A 27,112-nucleotide genomic window follows, 5' to 3' on the forward strand; every position below is an offset into this window, starting at 1 on the left:
TGCACCACCACGCCCGGCTGAAACACAGTTTTTAATCAAGCCCCTATTTAATGACCTTTGGCTAATTTCCGACTTTTACAATACTAATAGTTTGTACTCTGTATCCCTAGTCACCTGTGGATATACACCTGCTAAGATGGCTAGAAGATGGATTCCTAGAACTAAACCTGTGGAACTAAAAGCTATTTGAATTTACAACTTCTTATCTCTGAAAGCACAGGAGCCCAGGGTGGCGGGTGGTGGGGGTGGTGGCTACTAAGGTCACATGTCCTTACCTCTCTGCGCTTGGCTTCATTCTTCCTGTATTTGTTGAAGCAGTGGCACAGGATGTTCCCACAGCAGCAAGCCACATGCACTAGGGGGCCCTCCTTGCCCAGGCTCAAGCCAGATGACACCGCCAACACCAGGGTGATAGTTTTGATGACAAGTGTCCACTTACCCAGATAGCCTCTAATAATGAAACCACTCAGGATGGTTTTGATCTGCAGGCCAAACACAGAGATTGGAAACAGACTATGTAAATAAACAAGGCTAAACAGTTCAAATCTACACCCCCCTCACAAGAACTCTATCACTCCTCAGCAAGTGACATATAAGTAAGTACATATCCCAAGAGGGATCTCAGTATGGAATCTAGGGATTTGGGGGAGAGTAAAGTGCCGTGTGGCAGCTGGGAAGAGTCTATTGTAAGGCAGAGAGTGTACAGATGAAGAAGCAGGAGCAGCTGAGGAGAACAGCTACTTCCTCTGGTTATAAAATGTTCTGAGGATAAGGTCGATGTGCAAGAAACAGCCTGAGGAGTAGATAAAGCCTGGAGTATTTGCCAAAAAACTATGACTTAGTCAGAGAGCAGACAGGAACTAAAATTGTAGTTGCTCTAGTCAAACAATCTAAGGCCCAAATAGGTAGGGAGGGGATTTGGACCCCCTTCTTTCCCCTTCTAGCCCCAATTCTGTAACCCAGGCTGACAGGAGACTTAAAGGGAAATTTAGACAGACTGTAAATACCCTCAGGCCCTGACCCTGATTAACAGCAACCAAGCTATAGTATATGCAAGAATACACGTATTTTGGCAAAAAAAAAAAATCAATAAATAAAGGCTTCTACTGTACTCACCTCAGGGATCCCAGAACCACAGGCATAAGGTGCAAATGCCTTGACAAGAGATACAGCAAGGAAAGCAAACAGAAGAGCCCAGAGGACGTACATGAAGTAATTGACGATGTAGGCAAAGGCTCCCTGAAACAAGACAAAAAGACAGCACTTTAGTGGCTGGGTGGGCAGCTCTTCTCCGTGACTTTTTACCAGGAGAACAGGTCAGGAAGAAAAAGAACACTAGTGCAGTACTTAAGGTCCCTCGGAACTGAAAATCACATGCCTTACTGCAATCAAAGAACATTCTCAGAGGATTGAAACCTAGAACCCTTCAAACAAGATTCACTTTTGACTTTGAGATAATATTGCTCTATGTAGTTCTGGTTGGCATACAGCAGTGGCTCTCAACCTTCTTAATGCCACTACCCTTTAATACAGTTCCTCATGTTGTGGTGACCACCCAACCATTAAATTATTCTATTGCTACTTCAGAACAATAATTTTGCTACTCTTATGAATCGTAGTGTAAATACGATTTCAACATTTCACATTTCAACATTCCATACCCTTCCCCTATCTGATATGTAGATGCTCTTAAGCAACTCCTGTGGAAAGGTCACTCAACCTCTAATGGGGTCATGACCCACAGATTGAGAACTACTGGCCTAGAACTTGCTATGTAAACCAGGCTGGCCTCAAGGCCACAGAGATTCAACTGCCTCTAGCCAGAGGCAAAGACCAGGGGGCCACATTCTTGGCAAGGGAAGGCTCAGTTAGTTTATGATATAGCAAGCCTCATGCCTCTGCCTCCCAAGTACTGAGACTACACACTGAAACCATAACTGGTCCCAATTTACTTTTTATTAGTGGTTTTTTTTTGTCAGTTTTGCAGTCAAATACGTGTGATTCCATGTCAAGTTTAAAAGAATTTCAATAGCTTCCCCAGTTTCTGGGATGGGTGGACCCTGACTACATACTTAAAGTGATGACAGCCTTCAACATTCCATTACCCTTCCCTATCTTGGAGTTAAATTCTCACAGATTATACTAAAATTTCTAAACATCAGTTTGTTCCTTAATAACCGTTTACTCAGCATGTTAGTGTAAGTAGCATGGGGGTGTTGTTTCGTTTCATTTCAGTTTTGAATTCTTAAGAGTGAACCCCGAGTCTCATACATGCTAAAACACATGTTCTACCATGGAGCTATACTCCTCCTAGCCTCCATGTTTCTTTATTTATCTGAGTTGTTGTTGACTAGTCTCATGCAACCTGTGTTAGTCACTATGGAGCAGAGGGAATCCTTAAACTTGTTTATCATCCTGCCTCCACTTCCCAAGTGCTCCAATTGTACCTATGAGCTACCATGTCCAGCTCTAGGGCGTGTGCGCACACATATGTGTATCACACTCATGCAAGTGCCAGTGGAGGCCAGAATGTGGCATTAGATCCCCTGGTGCTGGAATTACAGGCAGCTTCAAGCTGCTGGATGTGGGTGACAATGAAACTTTGGTCCTCTAGGAGTAGCTAACACTCTTCACACGGAACATCTCTTGATCCCACAGTCTTAATATTTTAATACATGTATGCATAATGAAATGGTTACTACAGCCACTCTCCAGAATTATGCTTCTTTGAATGAATAGTACATTTTTAGAGTTTAGTATTCATTATTGTTTTGTTTTGTTCTGTTTTGTTTCTCCAGACAAGTTTTCCCTGTATAGCCCTGGCTGTCCTGGAACCAGCTATGTAGACCATGTTGGTCCTGAACTCACTGCCTGCCTCTGCCTCCTGAGTGTTGGAGTTCTCAACTAGAGTTCTCATGTGGTGCATTAGATCTCTAAACTAATTCCACCTAATTGCTAATTTATACCTTTGGCTGTCTTCTTACCATTGCCACCCTTCCCTGCCCCTGTAACCACCATTATAGACTGTTAAGCTTCTAACAACGATCCCACATGTAATGATTACATCTTGGAGAGATTGCAACCACAGACACAGCAAGAAGTTCATGAGTAGAAACTATCGAATCTGATAATTCCACGATGCTCCAAAGAATAAAAAGGGAATACTTATTTTCATATAGACAGTATATGCTCTGATACATATGTATAATGTGTATGTATGCATGTATATGTATGATAATGAAGTAGGTCACCTAGAAACATTAGTTTTGAGCACTAAGAATGATTCATTAACATTAAAGGGCTAGCAAAGGGTGATGTTTTAGAAAAAAAAAAAAGGAAAACGAACATCAGGGGTTATACTTCAGATGACAAGGCAACTTTGCAAAACATCAAGCACTGTGAGAACCTAGATGAGGAGAATCGGGACTCTGCAAGTTGTGAATTTGACACAACTTTTCCATGATTTTAGGTCCTGAGAGCACAATTCTTTCTTTGTCTTTTAAGAGTAGCTGGTGAGCCAGTAGCCTCTCGAGGTGGGAAACAAAGAAGGAAGGCAGTGGAAAGGAAAGCAGCAGAGGCTGCCAGAGGCAGGGACCAGGAGGCCAACCTCTTGGCAGCAGAGGACTTCAAGTGTCACAGACTATTTCCCCCTCAGCAATGATTTCATTCATAAAAAGAGCCAAAGAAATCTGTAGTTTGAACAAATTTCAAGCTCTGCTTTACAAGGAACTCCTGGAACAGACCCATAATAAAGGGCTAGTTATTCAGGGACAGCACAAGGGAGCCGTCTCACATCATCATAGATAGAATCACAGCTCTCTCGGCCTCCCTCTCTGCCCCCTGCTTTTGATTATCATTTGTATATATAGCTAGAGAAATGAAATGGGCTGGTGATCCTGGTCATGGGTAGAGTGTTCACCTAGCATATTCAAGATCTCAGGCTCAACCTTCAGCACCACAAAAGCAAAACCACCAACAAAGAGAGGAAAATAAGTTCTATGGGAGACACATATATTATATATATATATTAATTTCCTGTACTACTGTTATGCAAATATGCAAAGTGTTAACCAATGGAAGAGGCCAGATGAGGTGTTAACCATTTTTGATTATGTAACTGCCTTAAAAATAAGTGACTGGCACGACTGTTCAGTTGTTAAGTATTCCTACTGTCAAGCCTGAAGACCTGAATTCAAATTCCAGAACCCATGTGATAGGAGAGAACCAACTCCTGCAAAGTGTCCTCTGACCTCTCTACAAGTGCCATGGCACACATGTTCCCTCATACAGGCACAGAAAGTATAGGAATCTCTTTGTAAGTGTTTCGTGGAGCTGGAGAAATGCTTCGGTGGTGGTTGCTGTTCATGCAGAGACCGGGTTCGACTCCTACTCCCCTCGTGAGACAGCTTTCAATCATCCACAACTCCAAGTTTAGACGATCCAATGTCTTTTTCTCATCTCTATGGGCACCAGGCACACATCTGCTGCACATATACACAAGAAGACAAAATACCACATTCCCCACTCCCTCCCTCCCTCCACCCACCTCTCTCTCTCTCTCTCAAACTTGCCCTAAAGTTGTAAGACTTCTTAAACCTTTTTTTGCTCAGACCTTTCTGACACATAGAGATGTCAGAGTAGAAGGCAGAAGTACTTGGGAATGTAAGTAAGACAGACATCTTGTTTCTTCCTTAAAACGAAACGAAACAAAACAAAACAAACAAACAAACAAACAACAACAAAAATACAGCGAAGAGTATGACAGTTCTAACCTCTAATCCCAATATTTGGAAGGACAAGCTAGGATACTTGGAAGTTCTAGACTAGACTAGGCAAGAGAGTGAGACTTTGTTTTAAACAAACAAACAAACAAACAAACAAAAAATCCATGGAGCTACCCAGGAAGCTGAGGCAGGAAGATCACACAAATTTGAAGCCAGCTAGGTAACTTATCAAGAGCCTATCTCAAAATAATTTTAATTTATTAACTAACTTGTTTGTTGATTTGTTCATATAGTTATTGTTTTCTTGAGATACACTCTTACTATGTACCCCCAATTGTTCTGAATATCTAGATTAACTGGCCTTGAATTTGCAGTGACCTTCCTGCCACTGACTGACAGGCATAGTACACTAAACCCAGCTCAAAAAACTGTTATTTTTTTTTTCAGGGCCAACAAGACTGACAACACAGGTTCATTCCCCAGGAACTACATGGTAGGAGAGAAATGATTCCCAAAACCTGAACTCTGATTTACACACACACACACACACACACACACACACACACACACACCACAGACACATACACACACCATACCACACACATATACACCACACTACACACATACACACCACACACACACACCATACCACACACACACCATACACCACAGACACACACACACACACACACACACACACACACCACAGACACACACATACCACACAGACACACACACACCGGACAGACACACATACACACCATGCAGACACACACCACACACACTGAATAAATAAATAAATGTAATTTTAAGATTTAAAAAAATTTTTTTTTTGGTTTTGTGGGGATTTTTGTTTTGGCCTTTTGGGGGTTTGTTTATTTATTTGTTTGTTGTTTGCTTTTGAGATGAGGTCTCATATAGCTTGGGCTGCTCAAGAATGTAGTCAAGAATGACTTTGAACTCCTGATCCTCCTGCTTCTACTTTTTAAGTGTGTGCGACCAACTCTGGCTTTCATGATGAAAATATTTAAAATACAGGAGATATAAATCAGTTATAGAGTACTTGTTTAACATATACAAAGCCCAGAGATCAATCTTGAGTATACAAGAAAAGAAGGAAAAAATGCGTGTGTATGTGTGTGTGTGTGTGTGTGTCTGTGTGTGTGTGTGTGTGTGTGTGTGTATACATATATATTCCATTTTAAAACTATTGTTTATGGAGGTAGAAAGACAGCTCAGTGGTTAAGAACATTTGTTGTTCTTACAGAGGACCAGGGTTTGATTCCCAGTACCTATATGCTAGCTCATAACCATCTATCTGGAATTCCAGTTCCAGAGGATTCAAAGCATTCTTCTGATCTCTATGAGCACCTGGCACACATGTGATGCACATACACATATGCAGACAAAACATTCATACACCGAAAATAAATAAATCTAAATGAATAGTTTAAAAACCATTGCTTACACTTAATTTAAAAAATTATCCCCAACATTCAGGAAAAAAGACAGAACAGTGTTTTGTAACATTCATCCATCCTATAATTTAACAAGACTACAGTTTGAGAAACATACATGTCTTAGTTAGGACTGCTACTGTTGTGATAAAACACCATGACCAAAGCAAGTTGGGGAGGAAAGGATGTATTTGGCTTACACCGCTACACTGCCACATGGCTGTTCATCGTTCACGGAAGTCAGGACAGGAACTCAAACAGGGTGGGAACCTGGAGGTAGAAGCTGATGCAGAAGCTATGGAGGGGTGCTGCTGACTTGCCTGGTCCTTATGGTTTGCTTAGCTTGCTTTTTAATAGAACCCAAGACCACCAGCCCAGAGGTGGCACTACCCACAATGGGCCCTTCCCCATTAGCTAAGAAATGTCCTACAGGCTCGCCTGCAGCCTGATCTTATGGAGGCATTTTCTGAATTGAGGCTCCCTCGTCTCTGATGACTAGAGCTTTTGGCAAGTTGACAGAAACCTAGACAGTACTATACACATAAAACCCTGCTCCCCAAGCCAAAGAGTATAGTTATATATGAATGCAAGTAAATTCTCTTATTTATGACTTTATTATTTTTCCTATCCTTTTCTTTATTTATTGTTTTTTATATGTAAGTACACTGTAGCTGTCTTCAGACACTCCAGAATAGGGCATCAGATCTCATTACAGATGGTTGTGAGCCACTATGTGGTTGCTGGGATTTGAACTCTGGACCTTTGGAAGAACAGTCGGTGCTCTTACTCACTGAGCCATCTCACCAGCCCGTTCCTATCCTTTTCAATTGAATTACTGCTGTGTGTGTGTGTGTGTGTGTGTGTGCGCGCGTGTCTGTTCACATGCCACCTTAAATGTTTTGTGAACATGGTGGATAGTAAAATTATTTAAAATTTATTTTTAGTTGACCTATGATTATGAATGCTTTTTAAAGTATAGTATGATAATTTGTTTTTTGTTTTGTTTTGTTTTGTTTTAGTTTTGAGACAGGGTTTCTCTGTATAGCCCTGGTTGTCCTGGAACTCACTNTGTAGACCAGGCTGGCCTCGAACTCAGAAATCCGCCTGCCTCTGCCTCCCAAGTGCTGGGATTAAAGGTGTGCGCCACCATGCCCGGCTAGTATGATACTTTGATACCTGTTTATATAATGTATAGAAATCAAATCAGGATATTAGCATTTTTACTTACTTAAACATTTCATATTTCTTTGTTTGAAGCCTTCTAACTCCTTCTACTTCTTTTAAAAATATATAAGAAGGGAATGTGGTTCACTATTAGAGCTCTGATTACCTAGCACGCACACGGCCTTGGGCCCAATGCTCAGCCTTCTATCGATCATTAGTTGTTGTAAAGTACAGTTACAGTACCGTTGCTGTTTGAACTGTAGAATTTCTTCCTCCTTTCTGTTTGCTGTTCATTACACAACTTCTCTCTGTCCCCTTCCTTTCTCAGCTGCTAGTGACCTTTACTCTTTACCTCTATGCAATCAGATGAAAGAGTACAAGCACATATTCTGTCTTTTATCTACTTCACTAACAGAATGGATGAACAGGGAGGGAGTTCAAGGGGTACCCATTTTTACTCGTGAACCTGGTAACTAAAAATTTGTTGTTGTTGTTGTTTTGTATGCTTTTTTAATGGGAGAGATCTAACATATAACAAAGTACTGAAAGAAAGGAAAGAAGCTGAAACACAAAATTATTATGTGTTGAAAAATGCTTGCTTAGGCAATAATGAATATACTGATAAAACTGTAAAAGAGACTAGGCAACAGCTCAGGCATTTTGACATGAAACATAGATCTTTTGATTGTTCTAAATCAGTGCTCAGGGATAAACTACTTTCTGTTTCTATATGATGAACATGTTTTAAACCATTCTATAATGTTGTTAGAAATTACATCTTACCTGTTGTCTACCTCTGACATTTCTATTGAAATTGTTCGAGAAAGGCAATTTTATCTATACTATGTACTAAGAGCTAAACACCAGAAGAAATATAAGACTTCTTTAAAATAAACCAAACTTTTAAATATAAGCAGAAAATGCTTCCAACATGTCTTACTTGATAGAAATGGGGCTGAACTTAAACCACAAAAGAAGACAGCTGAAGACAGACAGTTCAGCTTTCTTTCCCACGAACAAAAATAGGGGGAAGATTTCATAATTGCCAGAAGTACAGTACAAAAAATGAAATAGATATAAGGATGAAATTCAGTGGTATAGAAATCAGTGCTTGGACGTTACCTGATCTGTATTGATGATGAGCTGGGACCAGCTATTCCACTCTGGACATTTGTCTCTGTGTTCAAAGGTAACATGCTCAGAATTCCAGCAACAGTGCTCATGGTTAAACCAGAATCCCCCTGTGCATATCCCTTCTTTTAAGTCTGTCATCCAATGAGCAGAGATGTCTATCAGGCCAGCTAAGGAACCTGTTTTAGTGGGAAAGAAAGGCAAAGGCAAAGGTAAATTCCACTTCTGAAATTCTCTCTTTGGGAATTAGAACAGTCCTAGTTCTCCTAGAACTTCTGATTGTTGACTTGCTTGATATTTCACTTACTACCCCTACAATGACACCAGTGTTGAGCTGAAGAGATGCTTAAGAGCACACCCTACTCTTGAAGAGGACCTGAGTTCAATTCCCAACACTCACATTACATAGCTCATAACTGCTTGTAACTCCAACTCTAGAAAATATTTCTGGGCTCCAAGTACCTGGGCACCTGCACTCACATGTATGCACCGACATACAGACACAAACACATACACATGATTAAAAAGAAACACCAGTACCTGTGAAATGGGTACACTGGGGGGAACTAGGGAGAAAGCAAATTATTCGGGGGAGAGGGAAGAGTTTGGTCTTGAAACTTCCTTGGCATAGTGAAGGGATTGCTTTGGTATAGTTTTAGGACTGACATCCATAAAGAAAGGAATTTGTTTACGATTACGTGACTTGCTGGGCCTTTACTCTCAGTACTCTGATACTTCAAGGCCAACCTGGTCTATTCAAAATGCCAGCTAGGGTTAATTTGAGACTCCATCTCCAAGCAAAAACAAGTAAAACAAAAAGTTTCTGTGACTTTCCCTCACATCAGGTTGAGTGAATATAAATTTCCCACACTGAAGAATCTTCCACGATGTTTATTTGCAATGCCTACAGAGGGGAAACTGATGGAGACTGTGGGTGACAGGTAAATCCTGGACCGCAGGATTTTGCACCACGGACAAGAAGAACTTGCACAGTGGCAGGGACTATAAGCTAAGGACATTACATTTCTAGCAGTATAGAGTGTTGTGTGCAAAGAAGGTTGGATGGAACCAGAGACACTTTGGATGTCTACTAAACCTAGGGTATAAAGAAACTAAATTGGTCTCAGTATTTGTGCAGCTTGGTCTTTATGCAGGTCCCCCAACAACTGGAGTCAAGGTTGTCCGTGAATCTGTTGCTTGCTTGTAGATCCCATCCCCTAAGTGGGCTGCCTTGTCTGGCCTCAGTGGGAGAGAATGTGCCTAGTCCTACAATGACTTGATGTGCCAGAAGGGTGGAGAATCCAAGGGGGTCCCTTTCTTAGGGAAGAAGGGAAGGGGGAAACGGGGGGGGCCTCTGTGTGAGGAGATACTAGGAAGGGGGCTGATACTGGGATGTGAAGTAAATAAATGTTTAAAAAAATGCATCAGCAGAAAATTCTCAAAAAAGTCTCAGTCTAACCAAGTAAGCATATACAGAACATCCAACAAAGAAATTGATGAGAAAGGAAAGAAAATAAAAAAAAAATGGGACCGTAAGTATTATGACTGGTAAGCTGATAGGCACTAAGATAGTTAAAGTACTTTACTTCTGGCTGTCACGTGCCAGTTAAAGGAAGAAACTCTGGCCAAGAGAAAGTAAATGGCCCAGAATCATGCTTTAGGAAAAAATGGTAAAGGTGCTATAAAACTCCTGAATCCCTAGACTGTTCCACTCAGACACACTGTCTCTGTTATGGGTCTCCAACATTTCAAACCAAAATGCCCTGTGTGTACGAGAGGGGAAAAGTCACTGACAAGAAACACATTAAACAGTTGAGGTGCCTACATTCTGTCGGGTGAGAGAGGCCATGTTCTGTGTATGTTTTGGTGAGTACTGCAAGTGTTACCACCTACTTGAATTAACTAGTCAAATCCGGCACTTTCTAACAGCTACTTTTGGCCACTCCAGCTCTGAGGTTTCTGTTCCAAGTTTTATTACATTGATGGCCTGGATTCACAAAATTAACAAGGCCTTCTAGTTCTGTGCTTTGCTCTATCCTCTGGCTGTTTCATATGTGCAGTTTGCATTTGACACTACTATCTCAGTCCCGTCTTCTTTATTCTTATATCTTCCTTTTACAAATGACTCTTTCTTCTCTAGCTCTAGATTTTATGAATCTTCCCCAGCCCCAAAGAATCGTGTTGTGTCTTCTCCTTGCCTACCACTTCAATGTTTTGTCCTTGCCCTCTTTCCAATGACTATCAACACTTGAGATCTGGCTCCCAACATATAGCTGAGGTTTCTTTGAGAACGCTGAAGGGTTTTCTAATCACCAAATGTATATGACCTTTCCTCTCTATGCTCCTTCTGCTGTTTTCTCTACAATATTTGGTATTATAGACTATGCAATTGATTATTAACCAGCTCCAGACTGTCTTCTCTCTCCTGGAAGAGCCAGAAGGTACAGCTGAGTATCCTCAACCATGAGGTGGCAAACTACAATGTGAGGGCCAAATCCGGTCCAGCTTTTACATCTGTCAGTAAAGATGTCCCAATGACAGTCAGACTAATTTGTTTACCTATGGTACACAGTTACTTTTGTGGAAAAACAGCAGAGTGGCATAGGTGCTACAAAGATCATTTAACTCATGACTCCTAAAATATTTAGAAGCATCTGACCCCTGTAATGAAAAAGACTGCCAACCTTTAGTCTATGCAATTATTTTTAAAATGTTTATTTTATATATCATCTGTGTATGAGCACACACATGTGCATGTAGACTCATACACAGAGATGAGGGGACAAGTTTTGAAAGTTGGCTGTCTTTTTCCACCATGGGTTGCAGGGATCAAGCTAAGGTGTTCAGATTTATAGAGCAAGCATCTCCCCCCACCCCCATAAGTCATTTTGCCAGCCTCTATCCTGGCAATTCTAGAAACTTGTGATAAAAGAACCTTTTCATATTTGTGATTGTCATAAGAGCAGCATCACCAAGTATGTACTATGTCAAGTGTTTTGTCCAATGTAGTCCTCAAATAAAGCATTTAATATAGATACATGAGCTATCTCCATTTCACAGATCAGTCACCAAAGTCCTCAGAAGTTAAGGAACTTGTCCATAGCCAAAAACATACCAGTAGGACAAGAGGGATTTAAACACTGACATTATGCAACGAAAGTCTGTACTGAGAAGTGAGATCTTTTCTCATTTCTTCCATCTTTCCCATATAACTTCCTTTTAGCTCAAGATTCTAGACCTTTCTAGGTACCATCTTTAATATTACAAGGGTATATCTCTTGGTCTCTTTGCCTGATAGCCTTGCTTCCCACATAGGAGGGGAAGTTTACATTGGATCTTGCTGTAAGCTAAATTTGCAGATCGAGTATATATCATACACTGTGTGTGTGTAGGGGGGCCCTGATGCATATATGAATCGGAGGATAATTTGTGTAACGGTGAGAGTATAACTTGTAATAATTGGTTCTCTCCTTCCATCATGTGGCATCATGTGGTCCTGGAACTAATCAGATTGGGGCTGTCAAGCTTGGTGGCAAGCGCCTTTATCCACTGAGAAGTCTCACCAGCACTTTGGGTAAGGGATACTCAGTTTATAGTGTTTGGGGTGGCCATAGAAGGTTGATGGAACTTTTAGGAAAAGGTGCTTCTCAGAAACCATGAAAAAAATGTGATAAGTTCCTAAGGGTAGGACCCACATCTTTTTTTTTTAATTTATTTATTATTATAATATAAGTACAATGTAGCTGTCTTCAGACATACCAGAAAAGGGCGTCAGATCTCATTATGGATGGTTGTGAGCCACCATGTGGTTGCTGGGATTTGAACTCATGACCTTCAGAAGAACAGTCAGTGCTCTTAACCGCTGAGCCATCTCTCCAGCCCAGAACCCGTATCTTAATATGCCTTCCTATGCCACCATGAGAGAGGCAATAACAGCTTAAGAGACAGTAACATCTATGTGGTATTCTTGCCTGTGATATCAGTACTGAGGAGGGTGAGGAAGCAGATCACAGTTCCATGCAGCCTGGATCATACACTGAGTTCAAGAACGGCCTGGGGTAAATAATGAGACCCTGTCTTAAGAAGCAGGGCTTTAAATGGATGTATCTGGAGGATATCATCCTGAGTGAGGTAACCCAATCACAAAAGAAGTCACTAGATATGCACTCACTGATAAGTGGATATTAGCCCAGAAACTTAGAATACCCAAGATACATCTTGCAAAACACAAGAAAACCAAGAAGGATGACCACTGGGTGGATACTTCATTCCTCCTTAGATAAGGAACAAAATACTCATGAAAGGATATAGGTACAGAGACAAAATTTAGAGCTAAGATGAAAGGATGGACTATCCAGAGACTGCCCCACCCAGGGGTCCATCCCATCATCAGCCACCAAACCCAGACATTATTGCACATGCCAGCAAGATTCTGCTGAAGGGACCCTGATATAGTGGCCTCTTGTGAGGCTATGCCAGTGCCTGGCAAACACAGAAGTGGATGCTCACAGTCAGCTATTGGATGGAACACAGAGACCCCAATGGAGGAGCTAGAGAAAGTACCCAAGGAGCTGAAGGGGGCTGTAACCCTGTAGGTACAACAACAATATGAACTAGCCAGTACCCCCTGAGCTTGCGTCTCTAGCTGCATATGTAGCAGAAGATGGCCTAATCGGCCATCANTGGGAAGAGAGGCCCCTTGGTCTTGCAAACTTTATATGACCCAGCACAAGGGAAGGCCTGGGCCAAGTAGTGGGAGTGGGTGGGCTGGGGAGCAGGGCGGGGGGAGGGTATAAGGGACATTCGGGATAGCATTTGAAATGTAAATGAAGAAAGTATCTAATAAAATAATTTTTTAAAAAAAAGAAGCAGGGCTTTGGGCGTGACTCCGTGGTAGGCTAATGCTTGAGTAGCATGTACATTAGTTTGGGGTTTTAGTTCAAGAACTAGAAACAAGGACATATCACTGCATCTCCTAAACCACACACAGAATATGCCAAAAAGTTGTGTCACCAAAATAATAATAATAACATTTTTTTTTTTAAAAAGGGGCCTTTCCACAAAAGCAGGAAGATACTGGGGCTGGTTTCTACCTTAAAATGATCATGACATTGTACAGCAGACAAACTAGGCTCAGAGGTGTCTCGTCTTTGATTTGAAGAAGCTGATACAGGTGTGTGTTAGGCATTTACAGATGGGACAGTGCGGTTCCAAAGGCTCAGCAGCCATTCATTTCAGGTGGTAGAACATCACATTTGCCTCAATTCAGAAAGGACACATTACAATTCTGGCACATTAGTTTTAAAAACTACTGGAGGAAGAATTGTAGGAGCCAGTGGAGTCAGCGACACCACAAGAAGACCCCCAGAATCAACTACTTTAGGCTCATTGGGGCTCACAGGGACTGAACCACCAACCAGGGAGCCTGCATGGAACTGACCTAGGCTCTCTACACATGTTATAGTTGTGCAGTTTGGTCTTCATGTGGGACACCTAACAGTGGGAGCAGGGGCTGTCTTTGACTCTGTCTCCTGCCTTTGGGACCCTTTTTCCCCCATTGAGCTGCCTCCTCTAGCTCAATAGGAAATTAGCCTACTCTTACTCCAACTTGATATGCAAGACAGGTTGATATCCATGGGAGGCTGCCCCTTTTCTGAGGAGAAATGGAGGAGGGGTGGGGGGAGGGATGAAGGGGGAGAGGGACTAGCAGGTGAGGAGGGAAGGGAAAATGTGGTTGGGATGTAAACTAACTGAAAACCCTCTCCAGTTTGCCATACCTGATAAAAGGCCAATAAGGAGCATTAACAACCAACCGGAGAAAGCATCACTCACACTGTGAATTAAGGCCCATGTTGACTCTTTGCTTTTATTGGTAATCTAGGGGGAAAAAGAGAACATTGGTTCACTCTAAACATAGCTTTTCTTCATCTCCAAATGGTTGAGCAGAAAAATATAAACTATCTGGGAATAGAGAACAATTGAGAATTATTTAACTGGACCAATTTACCAAGAATGTCATTGAACTCCACCAATTTGTTGTAATGTCCAAGGTACGCTCCACTTAATCCCACCAACCTGTATATTGCAGCCTTCTTTTCCCGCCCTGGATAATGGCTGTCTCAAGAAGAGGTAATTCCCAGTGAAGATTGTTTTGTAGGAATAAACAAATAATGGCAGAGCTGAGAGACAACTTGAAGTTTACTCTCCCGGGCTGTGATTCAGTCACCCCAGATACTAAGTGGTATTGGTACGTGGCTCTGTAGATTTCAGAGATCAGTACAACATAACAGCACAAACACAAAGCTTGAGTGTTTAGGTCTTACCATTGTCCATTTAAACCCACAGTGTTCATACTTTTATTTTGTTTTATTTTAGCTTTAAGTTTATATATATATATATATATATATATATATATATATATAGAGAGAGAGAGAGAGAGAGAGAGAGAGAGAGAGAGAGAATATGAGAGAGAGAATATGAGAGGAAGAGAGCATATGCAGGAACTGGTCAGAGAACAATTTGCTGACGTCTTTTCTCTCCTTCTGTCATGTGGGTTCCAGAGAGTAGACTTAAATCATCAGACTTCGCACCAACTACTTGTGTACACGTATCCAGCTTGCTGGTACATGTCCATATTTTTGAGACAAATATTCTGCCAGTGTTCTAACTGGTACTTCCTTTCTTTGAACCACTATTTCTTATCTTGAAAATTGATTTACCCCACTTCATCTGCAGCAACATCACAAAGAATAACAAATTATAAAATATCAAAAGGAACTTTATAACATATTTTGAGGGCCAACAAGATGGTCCAGTGGCATGTGAATGCATGTCTGTGCATGTGCACGTGTGCACGTGCACACACACACACACACACACACACATACACCCCATTACACTACTCTAAATTGCAAGATATACTCGATGGGCAGAAGCAGATAGATCTCTGAGTTCCAGGACAGCCAGGGATGTTACACAAAGAAACCCTGTCTCAAAGAAAGAAAGGGGGAGGGGAAGGGAGGGGGAAGGAGGAGGGGAAGGGAGGGGAGGGGAGGGAAAGGGAGGGAAGAACAAAGTGAAATCAGTTGGGATGCTTAGGCTAAACAAGTTCAAGGCCAACTTGATTAACAGTGAAAGCCTGTTTCCAAATCAAAAGTGAAAAGGGTTTAAGTTACGCCTTACTGACAGAATATTGCCTAGCCTTTACAAAGGCCCTGTATTCAATCACTAGTAATGCATCCCTGAAAAAAGGGTATTTTTCAAAACCTGTACCTGGGATAACCTAACTCTGGGTTTCATGCGTTTTTGAGAACACTTGGCAGAATCTGGGAAAGGATCAAGGGTTCTATCCAGTTTAGATTATCAACCCGGTGAGTTCCAGGCTAGTCTGAATAAAGTCTCAATAAAACAATAGATAATAACAATAAGAAAAGAATCAAAGGATCCTGGCATAAGGTTCTGAGAAAATTTCTCAGTTCTGTGAGAAGAGAGGTGAGGAAATTCTTTTGTTAAACTTCTACAACCTACATCATAGCTCTAAATACCTATGCATTAAATTAACATCTTGGATACAACTTTGATCAGTCTTGTGGGTTTTTTTTTGTTGGTACTGAGTGCTTAAATTTACTTTGGCTTTATGGTTTTACAAGAGCTATAATCATACAGAGGTGAACCCGTACTCTTCAGGACAGTGTAGGGCTAGGTAATTTGGTTATTTAGTCCTTTGAAAGAGGCCCATTTACTTTACTTGGTTATAGAGATGGTGCGTTAAGAGATGGGAGAAGAGGCCTTGGGCACTCCTTTTCACCCATGCAGAGGCAGGGTCTGCATTTCCAGACCGTGACTGTCCCTTTCAACAACCTTCTACAGGAAGAGAAATCACCAGGCATAAGTTGGCAAACCAAGGATAAAAACAAACATCTTACAAAATGAAGCCAGGTATGGTGGCTCTCGTCTGTTAATTAAACACTGGGGGGGGGGGGGCAAAAGGGTATCCAGGAGTTAGTATGTGCTACATAAGTGAGTTTCATGACAGCCTAAACTTCAGAGTAAGACTTATCTCAAAAAAGATGAGAAATTAAAGGAAAAAGAAAGAAAGAAAGAAAGAAAGAAAGAAAGAAAGAAAGAAAGAAAGAAAGAAAGAAAGAAAGAAAGAAAGAAAGAAAGAAACCCTATGTTGCCAATACAAGTCAGATTCCATCAGCTCTGGGGCTGAGAAAAGGAAAGTCTACAACAAATTTAGTTCTTTAACGCCCCTTCCCCATGTTTCTAAACAATTCCTCACACATCATCACTGCCTTACCTCTCGGTGCCTATCTCGGTCTCGAGATTTCTCTCTCACCCAATCAATTGTGTTGAAATCATCATAGGTCCCTACTCCAGGGATTGGCTCCTCCAAGAAGTCCATGACTCTATTTGAAGAGCCTATTCCACCACCATTGTATGACTTGTTCCCTGTATTGAAGAGCAAACAGACATTAGTACACTGGACAGCCAACATTTTTAATGTCCTCATAAACTATTTGATGATTACGGTTATGGTGCAGTGTGATTACCTACTGGGAAATCCATCACATTCACAGGGTTCTGTGATTGAGGCTCAAATAAGGAGCAACTAACGCCACTATGAATGGACAGGGACCCAGGACAGTCATAGTATAAAGAAAGAAATGACAGAAGCTGGTGTGTAGTGGGGAAAGTATCTACAGAACAGAAGACAGGAAGGAGCTTGGAGCAGTTTACGTATTTCAGTTTATGGAAAGGAGATGAAAGGCTCCAAGGCTTTGCAAATGCATCACACCAAGAACCATCTTATATTTCGTAAGGCAGTAACTTAATCCTATGAGATAGTTTTTTACCCAGTTGGAGAAAGAAAGAATGCTGGCCTCTTTAAGAGTTGAGCTGATTGGAATGTACAAATTTTCCTTCAGTAGATAGAATGCTTTGATCTCCAATATAATGGGCTGGTAGAGACTTTTTCACAGTATGTCCGAAAGTTAAATATTTACAAGTAGAGATTTAGACAACAATGCTTGGCTTAGCAATGAACTGTCCTTCCTTGATCCTTGAACTAAGCAACATCCATATGCTCACTAAGCATGGTTTTTAGTCTGCTTAGCATTTAGTTTTTCTATTACAGCTACTTAGGTGTGGATATGTTTTATCTTCCTTTTCTAGACTAGCAGATCTTCAATAGTTTCTCTCTACTGAATTTATCATAGCCTTCCTACAATCTTCCTTTCCCCTTTGAGTCAAATCTCGCTACATTACCCAGACAGGTCTACAACCAGTGATTGTCCTATCTCAGCCTCCTGAGTAACTGGTGTTATAAAAATGCGTCATCATCTCTTGCTCCCCACACTGCCTTAGCACATATGTGATAGTAAACATCAGATGATCCAAAATGCATTCAACAAATGGCAAGGATGAGGGTCTATTTAAAACTAAGCAGTTGTACTGACACATGGTAAGTATTGCTTATAAACGTGTTAAAATATTTTGGCAACATCATCTGATGGAACAATATTTTGCTAGTAAACTAGAAATGTAAAAACAGCATTGAGAAATCTATATAAATGCACACAGGGAGACTGCAGAGTAATTCCATCATTCGACTCACACAGCCAAATCTCTCATTTGCAACACCAATCTGGCAGGGACAAAGGCTTCGTCCAGACTATTCGCTAATCAACCTCTCTTCATCAAAGGCCCAAGTTGGCCTCAGCTGACTCTTTCTCTGTCACCTCCCTGCCCAAGGCAGCTAGCAGCACATTCATGGCAGAAGTTAAATGAACAAGATAAATGGAACCTGTTTTACCAACTGGGAGTCTGCTGGCTGCCTAATTCAGCACACTTTTTACGAGCAATTTGGAGGTTTGAAAGGAAAAAACTCAGCAGAGTCCTAATCATCTGCGGGTGGGTGAGTCACTGGAGTGGCTTGGAGGAGGTGAGCAAGTTAATCTTAAAACCCCAAACCAAAGTCCTTTTCCTATCTTCACTTCTACCTGGCTGTAAAATGGATGTCTGCTGAATCACCACCCCAGCCTAGCCTAGCCTGTCCGTGGAATGCTGATAAAGACCAAAGCTGTTCCGCTCAAGAGCTTGGAGGGAGAAAAGGGACAGAAAGAGAAGAAAGTATGTGGGAAGGAGGGAGCTGAATGAAGCTGTTTCCATTCTCAACTTAAAATGCTGGCATGAATGCAGGACAGCAAACAACCAGAAACTGACTCCTTCAAAGCAGGTTAATACTTCCATTGAATTTCTAGTTTCAGAGTTCTCCTTTCCGGAAAGGGGTGGGGGGGAAGACAGGATTTTGTGAAAGATTTTTAAGAAGCATCAGATCAGCTGTCTAATGTTACAATATATATCAAACGAGCTCCGCCACCACCCCCAGCTTTAAGGCAAAATGAAGATCTGCAACAGCGTCCTGGCAGGAAAAAGAGAATCCTATTACATCACTAGGTAACATGAGCACCACTGCATCCTCCTTTGTCGTCTGTCTCCTGCTAGAGGCAATTATCAGGCCCCCAAAGCGCGGGCAGGCGGTGATTAGACTCCTACTACAGACTGCTTGCAATTCTCCAGATCCCCTGTTCCCGGAGCATGCTTCAGCCTGGGCTGGGCTCAGTCTGCTTACCTTCGTTCACAGTTTTCTTTTTTTCTGCCTCAAGGAAGAAACAACCTTGGCAGCCCGCATTTGCTCATTTAGGTTGAGGTGCTTTTACAGGAGGCCCGCTCTGGGGAGCTTTAGAAGGGCACTTGCTGCTTTCTCTGCTTTTCACAGCAACAAACGCCACCTAAAGAGCCACCAGTGCTCCCGGTTGGTCAGAGTGTGATGTCACCGATGAGATCACATGACCAGACCCTTGGACCGGCCTTGGAGAAAGGAAGATTTTTTAACCTAGCACAGAAGCCTTAAAGATGTAGTCTCATCTAAACAAATGCCATCAATTGGGTAGGGAAGGCTTTGTCAGCTCAGAAGATGAGAGTTCAGGCAAGTTTTACACTTCATAGCCCATTTAGCAGAAAGAACCAGACATCAAAGTCGAAATGTCCAGAAACTTAGAATTACTACAATTTTTAAATTACTATGTTTTAAATACACCACTAGTGTGGGCTTGGTGGCATATGTCTGTAATTCTAGCACTTAGGACGCTAGCAAGTTTACAAGTGGCCTGGGTGAAATAGCAAGACCTTGTCTAAAAAAAAAAATCAAAATCAAATAAAATAATATAAAAATTAATTTAAATCTCACACACATAATGCTGAAAGATTCCAGACATAAAAGAGCTCACAACACCAGGGCTCGACTCCTGAACCTAATGGCAGGCAAGACTAAATTTTAGGATATGAATCACTGCAATACAACCAGAAGGGAGAAAATGACATAAAGATAGGATCTACCAGACAAAACAGCAGTCTGTGAAGACTATGCAGCAAAAGGAAGGCCTCTGAAATGCTGGCTGGTCCGTTTTCCTGATATGGTAACAAGTGACTATCTTCAATTATTCTTTAAAGCACACATGTATGTATTGTATATTCAAAAATACACATATGTGTTGTGTGTCCTTTCATATGCACACACACACATACTAGAATTAAAGAAAAAACTGTAGAAGCATGTGCAGCAGCACATACCTGAGGTCTCAATTCCTTTGTGAGGGTGATGACTTGAGCCTCGGATTCTGGGTCAGCTTGGACAACATAGCAAGCCTCTGTTTCAAAACTATCATTGAGCTAGCTCAGGGGGTAGAGTGCATGCTTCACTCGCATGAGGATCTGAGAAGTAAATCCTCAGCATTCCCTCCCATGGAGCTGAACGTGGCTGTGCATGCTTGGGGCCTGCAGCAGCCAAGGCATCGTGGGAGCTGCTGCCCAGCCAGTCTAGCTGAGAGGAGCTTCATGCTAAGTAAAGCCCAGTCTCAAAGGGAACAAAGCAAATGGCAAAGAGGAAAACAGGATGAATGGCACTTGATATCTTTCTTCTGTTCTCCGCTTCCCGTGTGTGTGTGTGTGTGTGTGTGTGTGTGTGTGAACAAAACCCATTTGTTTAACAAAAATATAGGTTTTCATGTGGCACAAGCTAGCCCTCAAACTTCCTATATAGTGAAGAATGACCTTGAATTTCTAATCTTCCTGCTTCTACTTCCTGAGTACTATGCCACCACACCCAATTTTATGTTTACTGGGGATTAAACCTAGGGCTTCATGCATGCTAGGTGTTCTACCAACAAATGACATCTCCAGCCCCGAAGTCAGTTCTTGACTACCACCCCCCCCCGACCACTTGGAAACCCTAGAGTACAACCAAGAAGATAGAGAGGGCTGTGGCTATATACTAGTTGGTAGAGCACTTGCCTGGCAGGCCTTGGATTTAATCCTGGCTACTGAAAATAATGCTGGGGATAGCAACACAGAACTGTAACTCTGGTACTCAGAAGGCTGAGGCTGAAGGGTTGCTGCAAACTTGAGGATAGGCCCAGTTACATGGTGAGGTCTTGGAAAGAAAGAAAGAAAGAAAGAAAGAAAGAAAGAAAGAAAGAAAGAAAGAAAGAAAGAAAGAAAGAAAGAAAGAAAGAAAGAAAGAAAGAAAGAAAGAAAGAAAGAAAGAAAGAAAGAAAGAAAGAAAGAAAGAAAGAAAGAAAGAAAGAAAGAAAGAAAGAAAGAAAGAAAGAAAGAGGAAAGGAGGGAAGGAGGGAAGGAGGGAAGGAAGGAAGGAAGGAAGGAAGGAAGGAAGGAAGGAAGGAAGGAAGGAAGGAAGGAAGGAAGGAAGGAAGGAAGAAGGGGGAAGGGGAAAGGGGGAGGGAGGAAGGCAGGAACAGATGAAGATGGGAGAGGAACAGGAAGTTGGGAAGGAGGGCAGGGAGACAGTAGATAGGAGGGTAGAGAAGGGGAAAGGAGTGCTCTTTTTAAAAAGAAAGCAGCGTGCTCTGTAATCATTAATCCAACCTGGCTGAACAGCTACTGCAGCCCTGATAGTAAATTCGCTCCTAAGGTTCCATTATTGTAAAGGCTTTCCCATCTCTGGCCCTATCCAGAAGGCTATTTTTAAGCAGGTCTTAATTAATTGTGCAGTAAGGCCAGTCCAGTAAAGAAGAATAAAACTGTCATCTCTTAACTCCCTAAGTGAATCAGCGGGACAGCCACCATTTAACATTGACCCAGTTACAGTGTGCTCCAATAATCAGACCCTACATGTAGAGCTTTGAAATGTTATTAATCTGGTTGGTTCTTTCGGCCCAGTGCATCCTGAAATGTTAATGCAACACCATTTTATGAAGTGCAAGGCACTGCGTGAGGTTTATACTCATTTAGTTCATCATAATTATATCTTGATGAACTAACAGATCATTAATGAACAGAATTCAAACAGGGTGGAAACTACATTTACGTGGCAATGAGTTAAAACACAGCAAAAAGCAAGAGTTGTGTGTAAGCCCAGGGTGATTCTCATACACAACTGAATGTTTAGTTTGTCAGATTAAAAGAAAATTATATTCCCAGACTCAAAGGCCTCTTACAAATTAATCCTTATTAATCACAATTTTAACTACAGTATCTGAAGACCACTGATAGCCACCTATATTATCAAGCACGACGTATGTTTTTAAAGAATTTCACATTTCAGCAGACACAGAATGCCAGGTTAGCAAAGATAACAAGTTCGGGCACTTAAGTAGTTTATATTTCTGTGTAGTTTGCATAGGTAGGCCCATGTTAACAACATTAATTTGACAATTTCTCATGATGTTCACAGCTTTAACGAAGGCGCAAACAACACTTTTACACTAGGAACCTTTTCTATCCCAGGTAAAGCTCTTTGGAGTACTAGAGGGTTAGGAGGCATGGTGTAGCTTTCATGCTAAAATGAGGTTTAATTACAATTTAGATTAAGAAATGAGTCACCCGGTTCAGTTGACAAGCTGAGTGTTTAAAAATTCTTTTTTTTTTTTTTTTTTGCCTCTATTCCCTTCTCTGCCAGATTTGTAATCTGTAACATATGTTCACCATAAAGAATGCTCGGGGTCGATCAATTGAAAGTCTGGGAAATAACACAAAATGCTTACCAGTTTTTGATGTATCATATGATTAAAAACACAATAAAGTAAATATTTAGAGCCAAACAGAGTTATCTTTCCAGAACACAGATCTAGCCAGATCGTTTGGTAGCTTCAAAGCTGTGATCCCTGCTGTGATGTTTTGAAAACTTTGAGCGATGATGACCTTTCAAAGAACATTTAGAACAAGTGCAGACAAGGGATTTAAAAATATTCATCATAAGGTTTAGAATGGTAAGCATACCATATCTAAGATGCGTTGAAGACAATGGCAATGGTACTGTTCCTCTGAGCTTTCCTTGGGGAGCCAGATTAAGTAGCTTACACTCTTTCACTAACTCTTTGTACCCGATCTGACACATAACTGAAGCTCCTGCACATGCCCCGCTGCAGGCTAACTTCTCAACTACATAAAGGAAAACTCATAAAACTTGCTGGTCAAAATGGGCAGGAGGAGCAACTAGCAAAGTGTGATTAATGCAACAAAATGCAAGTGCCTTTAAAAAAAAACACTGTTATGAGTTCATCTAATGTATCCACGCAGTGAGAAGAAAGCAGAGTAAAATTAATAAAGGCTACATTCCAAATCAGGGCAGTAAAGTGAGTCTAGATTTTTGCCTCAAATAAGTGAGAAACAGTAAAAATTGTCTCAAGCTTTGATAGCATGGTGAATGGTGCATGCAGAAAGTAATTTGATGTTCTAAAAGGAAAATGATCTACATTAAAATCCAGTTAAATGACAAAAGAAAAATTCCCTCAAAGACTGATTTGCATTGCCCAACTCTGGAGAAAGCATATAGTAAGCCAGTCAGAAATGGGGGAGTGAAGTTTGAACTGGCCTCTCAATAAGTTATATCTAGGACTGAAGACTCAGCAATGGTCCTTACAAACACACTGCCTGAAAAGGGTGGTATACAAATGAAATCACTGAACCCACTTTATGCTATAGAAGGCCATTTCCAGGCTTCCCTTCCCAAGAAAACCACCTTGTTTAAAACTAGAAAACCCCTTACATGCAAGAATATAAATTCTGATTGGGGAATCATGTTTATTCCAATCCCCAAGCAACAAGCCATTAGAAATGTACCTAGGGAGCTGAATAGTAACTGATTAAGTGCACTAGTTAAACACTAACAAAAACACAAGAAGGGAGAAAAAACCTCCTGTGTAGACCTTGAAGAATTGTTTTAAGTAACATCACTTGTTACTCTATCAAATAAATATTTAAAGAAATGGAGTGGGTTGCTATCCATAAAATAATTCTTTTTAAAGCTGTGTTTTGGGTTTCTGGGGCTATGTTATATCCAACACAAGTCCATCTATGAATATAAATGCAGCAAGATGCCTAGCATGAGATACATACTCATCCTATGGTCATTTAAAGGGAACCCATTTGACAATAATGAGGAACCCATTATGGGTCACTTCTCACTCCCATGCCTATTTCCCTTGTTCCAGTCTCCCCCTGGTTCTTCCACTGGTGATCACTCCATAACATACACACTCACACTCCAGTTCATCTACATGCTTAAGAGTACAGTCTAGGCAAAGCTCTAATAATTAGTCAACATTTATGGTATTTTTTTCCACAGGCAGTGTGTCTTGCTTTCTATTTTGGTTTCCCACTTGCCAAATGCAGTGGCCCCAAAGCACATGTCAGCCAACTGAGCCACACCTCTAAACCCTGAAGAGTACTGCTGAATATACGAGACTCTGAAATACTTTGATGGACCTTGGGTAATTCTGTTGTTCTGTTGCTATGCATCTATAAATGGTCTTCAGGTGGTTAAATACTAAAATACTATCTTATCTCTTGATAACCAATTTCCCAAAGAGTGCCTTTCACATCCCTTGAAAATGCACATCCTTGAAAATGCCTGAGCTTTCCCACAGTCCAGCAGTTGGCAGACAAATATACCTAGACAGCACACCAGTACAGGATCCAACAAGCAATCGAGTGAGCAGTGTCCTATTTTGATCTGAGTATCACACCCCTGTAATCACTTCACTTAGGAATCTTCAGCTGGGCTTTAGTCACAGCACAGCATACAACTGGCAAGTAAGACATGGGAAAGACAGGGAAGACAAAACTCTTTACTGTAACTAAAGAGAGACAGACAATAAAAAGAGTTACGAGGGAACTAGATAATAGAACTGGAACACATCCCATATACATGCCATTAAAGGGATCTTTGAGGACTAGGAGATGAAAATGAGAATGTAAAGCAAAACAGAAAAGAACAGGGGAATCCTGGAGATGAGCAGGTATATAAATTCTGGTACTTCTACCCTCATCCACTGTCTCCACTACATACATCCCTCTGCCTCGAAGCTGTGGACATTTGTTAGGGTTCCCATCTCTATGGCCTGCTCCCAGCATCTGCTTGAATCTGGACGTTCCTGATCCAACATGGTTTCATGAACAGTAGAGCCAGGGTGCTACTAGCCAATGTTAGAACAAACAATGTGAGCAATGCTCTCCTCATGCTTCTACTAACTGGGATGCCACATAAACAACTGCAGAACTGGCAATAAAGGAGCTTAGCTGCTAACCTGGCATCACACATGGGACTCAGGTATTCTACCAGTGAGACCCACTTTTGGTTATTTTGAGACCACCTTTCATTGTCTGGGGTCACAGCAGCTCTTGAGCTTGCACTATTCCAGCCTCAGTTTCCTCGGTTGTTTGTCATTACAAGCCTGCTTCACCAGGCCTGTTCTAGACAGTACCCTGTGCTTCCTTCCTCTTTCATTCCCAAAGTTACACATTTATGGGGCTGACATAAGGATTCATAATGTAATGGATAGGGGAAAACAGCTCTAAAATACATACTACAAACCACAGTGCTAAGAACGTATCTGGGTAGCATGACTCTGCCTAGTAACTTATGTCTAAATCTATACTGCGTTTTCCCTATCAATATTCAAAACACAACAACAACAACAACAACAACAACAACAACAAAGGCATGGTGACAATAGATTGCCAATAAGAGAATACCAACCAGGAGACTCTCCTTAAATCCACAAGAAGAATGTGATCTCATGTATATAAAATGAGTATTAAACCCCATAGCTGGAGCTCTGGGTCACTGTTAGAGCTCTTAAGCTAGTAGATATACAAGGTCCAGGATCCAATCTCTAATAGTACAAAACCAACCAAACAAAAAATGCCGCTCATGCTGGCATGTTCCTGTCATCCTAGTGTTTAAGAGGAAGAAACAGGAGGATAAGGAAGACATTCAAGGACAGACTCAGCTACATAGCAAGTTCCATACCAGCCTGGACTACAAGAGGCCCTATCTCAAAAACAAAGCATAGGCAAACAAAACATGGCAAAAAAGTCACATATATAACTGATCTGAGAATTACTCTTAAAGCCAGCTCTATTTAGACACAGCAGCATATGTGTTCCTCATTGCAGTGCTGACTAGAGTACTACAAAGCTGGGATCAATGAAATGGTCCAGTCCTATGGGACTGATGTGCTTTGAGACATTGGGGGGAGGGAGGGTGGGGATAAGAAAAAGAGAGTTTGACATGATGGTGCATGCCTTGGAAGGCTGAGGCAGGAGGATTGGCACAAGTTTCATCTTAAGACCCTTAAAAATCAGACAGACAGAGCTTGAGAGAGTTAGTCTATGGGTATGACTAGATAAGTGAATGGACAGGGTCCCTGTTAGTAATATCTGGAGTAGGAAGAAGAGGGGGACTTCTGCATGACTGATTATATACCATGTGAATTTAAGTATTTTATGTCTAGGACAGAAACAGTAAGCAAGTGTTCTACCCACTACTAAACTACTTTTCCAAAGCCCATAGAAATGAGTTTAAAAAGAAGAAAAAGAGCCAGGCATTGGTGGCACACACCTTTAATCCCAGCACTTGGGAGGCAGAGGCAGGCGGATTTCTGAGTTCTAGGCCAGCCTGGTCTACTGAGTGAGTTCCAGGACAGCCAGGGTTACACAGAGAAACCCTGTCTCGAAAACGAAACAACAACAAAAACAAACAAACAAAAAAAGAAAACCAGTAACAAAGAGGACTAGAGACAGGGCATGCAAAGAGCAGAAGCATGTTCCAGGAGGCAGAGCACTGGAGTATTTAGAGACAGATCCAGAGACAACTTCTTGTGAACACTAGAAAGATAGCCTTAACAGGAAGGTGGCTTTGTAAATGAGAACTCTTTCTGGTGGATGGACATATCAACCAGTAGGGAGAAAGTATAATTGTAGCTCCACACTGCATTAGCTGTATACAACTGCCTTAATATTGGTGAATTTTACAGATCTGTCAGCACTAAAGCAAAGCAGATATTCATATTGTTTTTATAATACATATCCGACACAACACAAAATTTGTTCTTGAAATTTCTTAGATTTTTTAAATCACATTTACCCCCACAACACTTCTAAGATGTACCCACCCAACTTTGTATCCTTTTTAAAATATTTTTTTATTTTTAAAGATGATGATATACTTGCACCATTTTTTCTTTCCCTTTCTTCCCTCCGACGCCCTCCAACATACACACAGATAAACACACACACACACACATACACACACACACACATACACACACA

General features: G+C 41.3%; 1 protein-coding gene across 3 annotated transcripts in view; it reads right to left on the reverse strand.

The window, feature by feature from the left end:
* Clcn5 (chloride voltage-gated channel 5) overlaps positions 1–27,112 on the reverse strand; it is a 167,252-nt gene that overhangs the window by 16,981 nt on the left and 123,159 nt on the right. For 2 of the 3 annotated variants that reach the window (XM_021187461.2, XM_029534061.1), the window contains 5 exons: positions 16,779–16,930; positions 14,254–14,353; positions 8,468–8,655; positions 1,117–1,239; positions 276–482 (listed from right to left, as the gene is read on the reverse strand). In XM_021187461.2, the coding sequence (XP_021043120.1) occupies positions 276–482; positions 1,117–1,239; positions 8,468–8,655; positions 14,254–14,353; positions 16,779–16,930 (770 nt within the window). Of the gene's footprint in view, positions 1–275; positions 483–1,116; positions 1,240–8,467; positions 8,656–14,253; positions 14,354–16,778; positions 16,931–19,112; positions 19,306–27,112 lie in introns of those variants that run through there. The other variant, XM_029534062.1, reaches the window with a different exon arrangement.

This window comes from Mus pahari, chromosome X (genome assembly GCF_900095145.1).
Source record: "Mus pahari chromosome X, PAHARI_EIJ_v1.1, whole genome shotgun sequence".
In the NCBI taxonomy this organism is placed as follows: domain Eukaryota; kingdom Metazoa; phylum Chordata; class Mammalia; order Rodentia; family Muridae; genus Mus; species Mus pahari.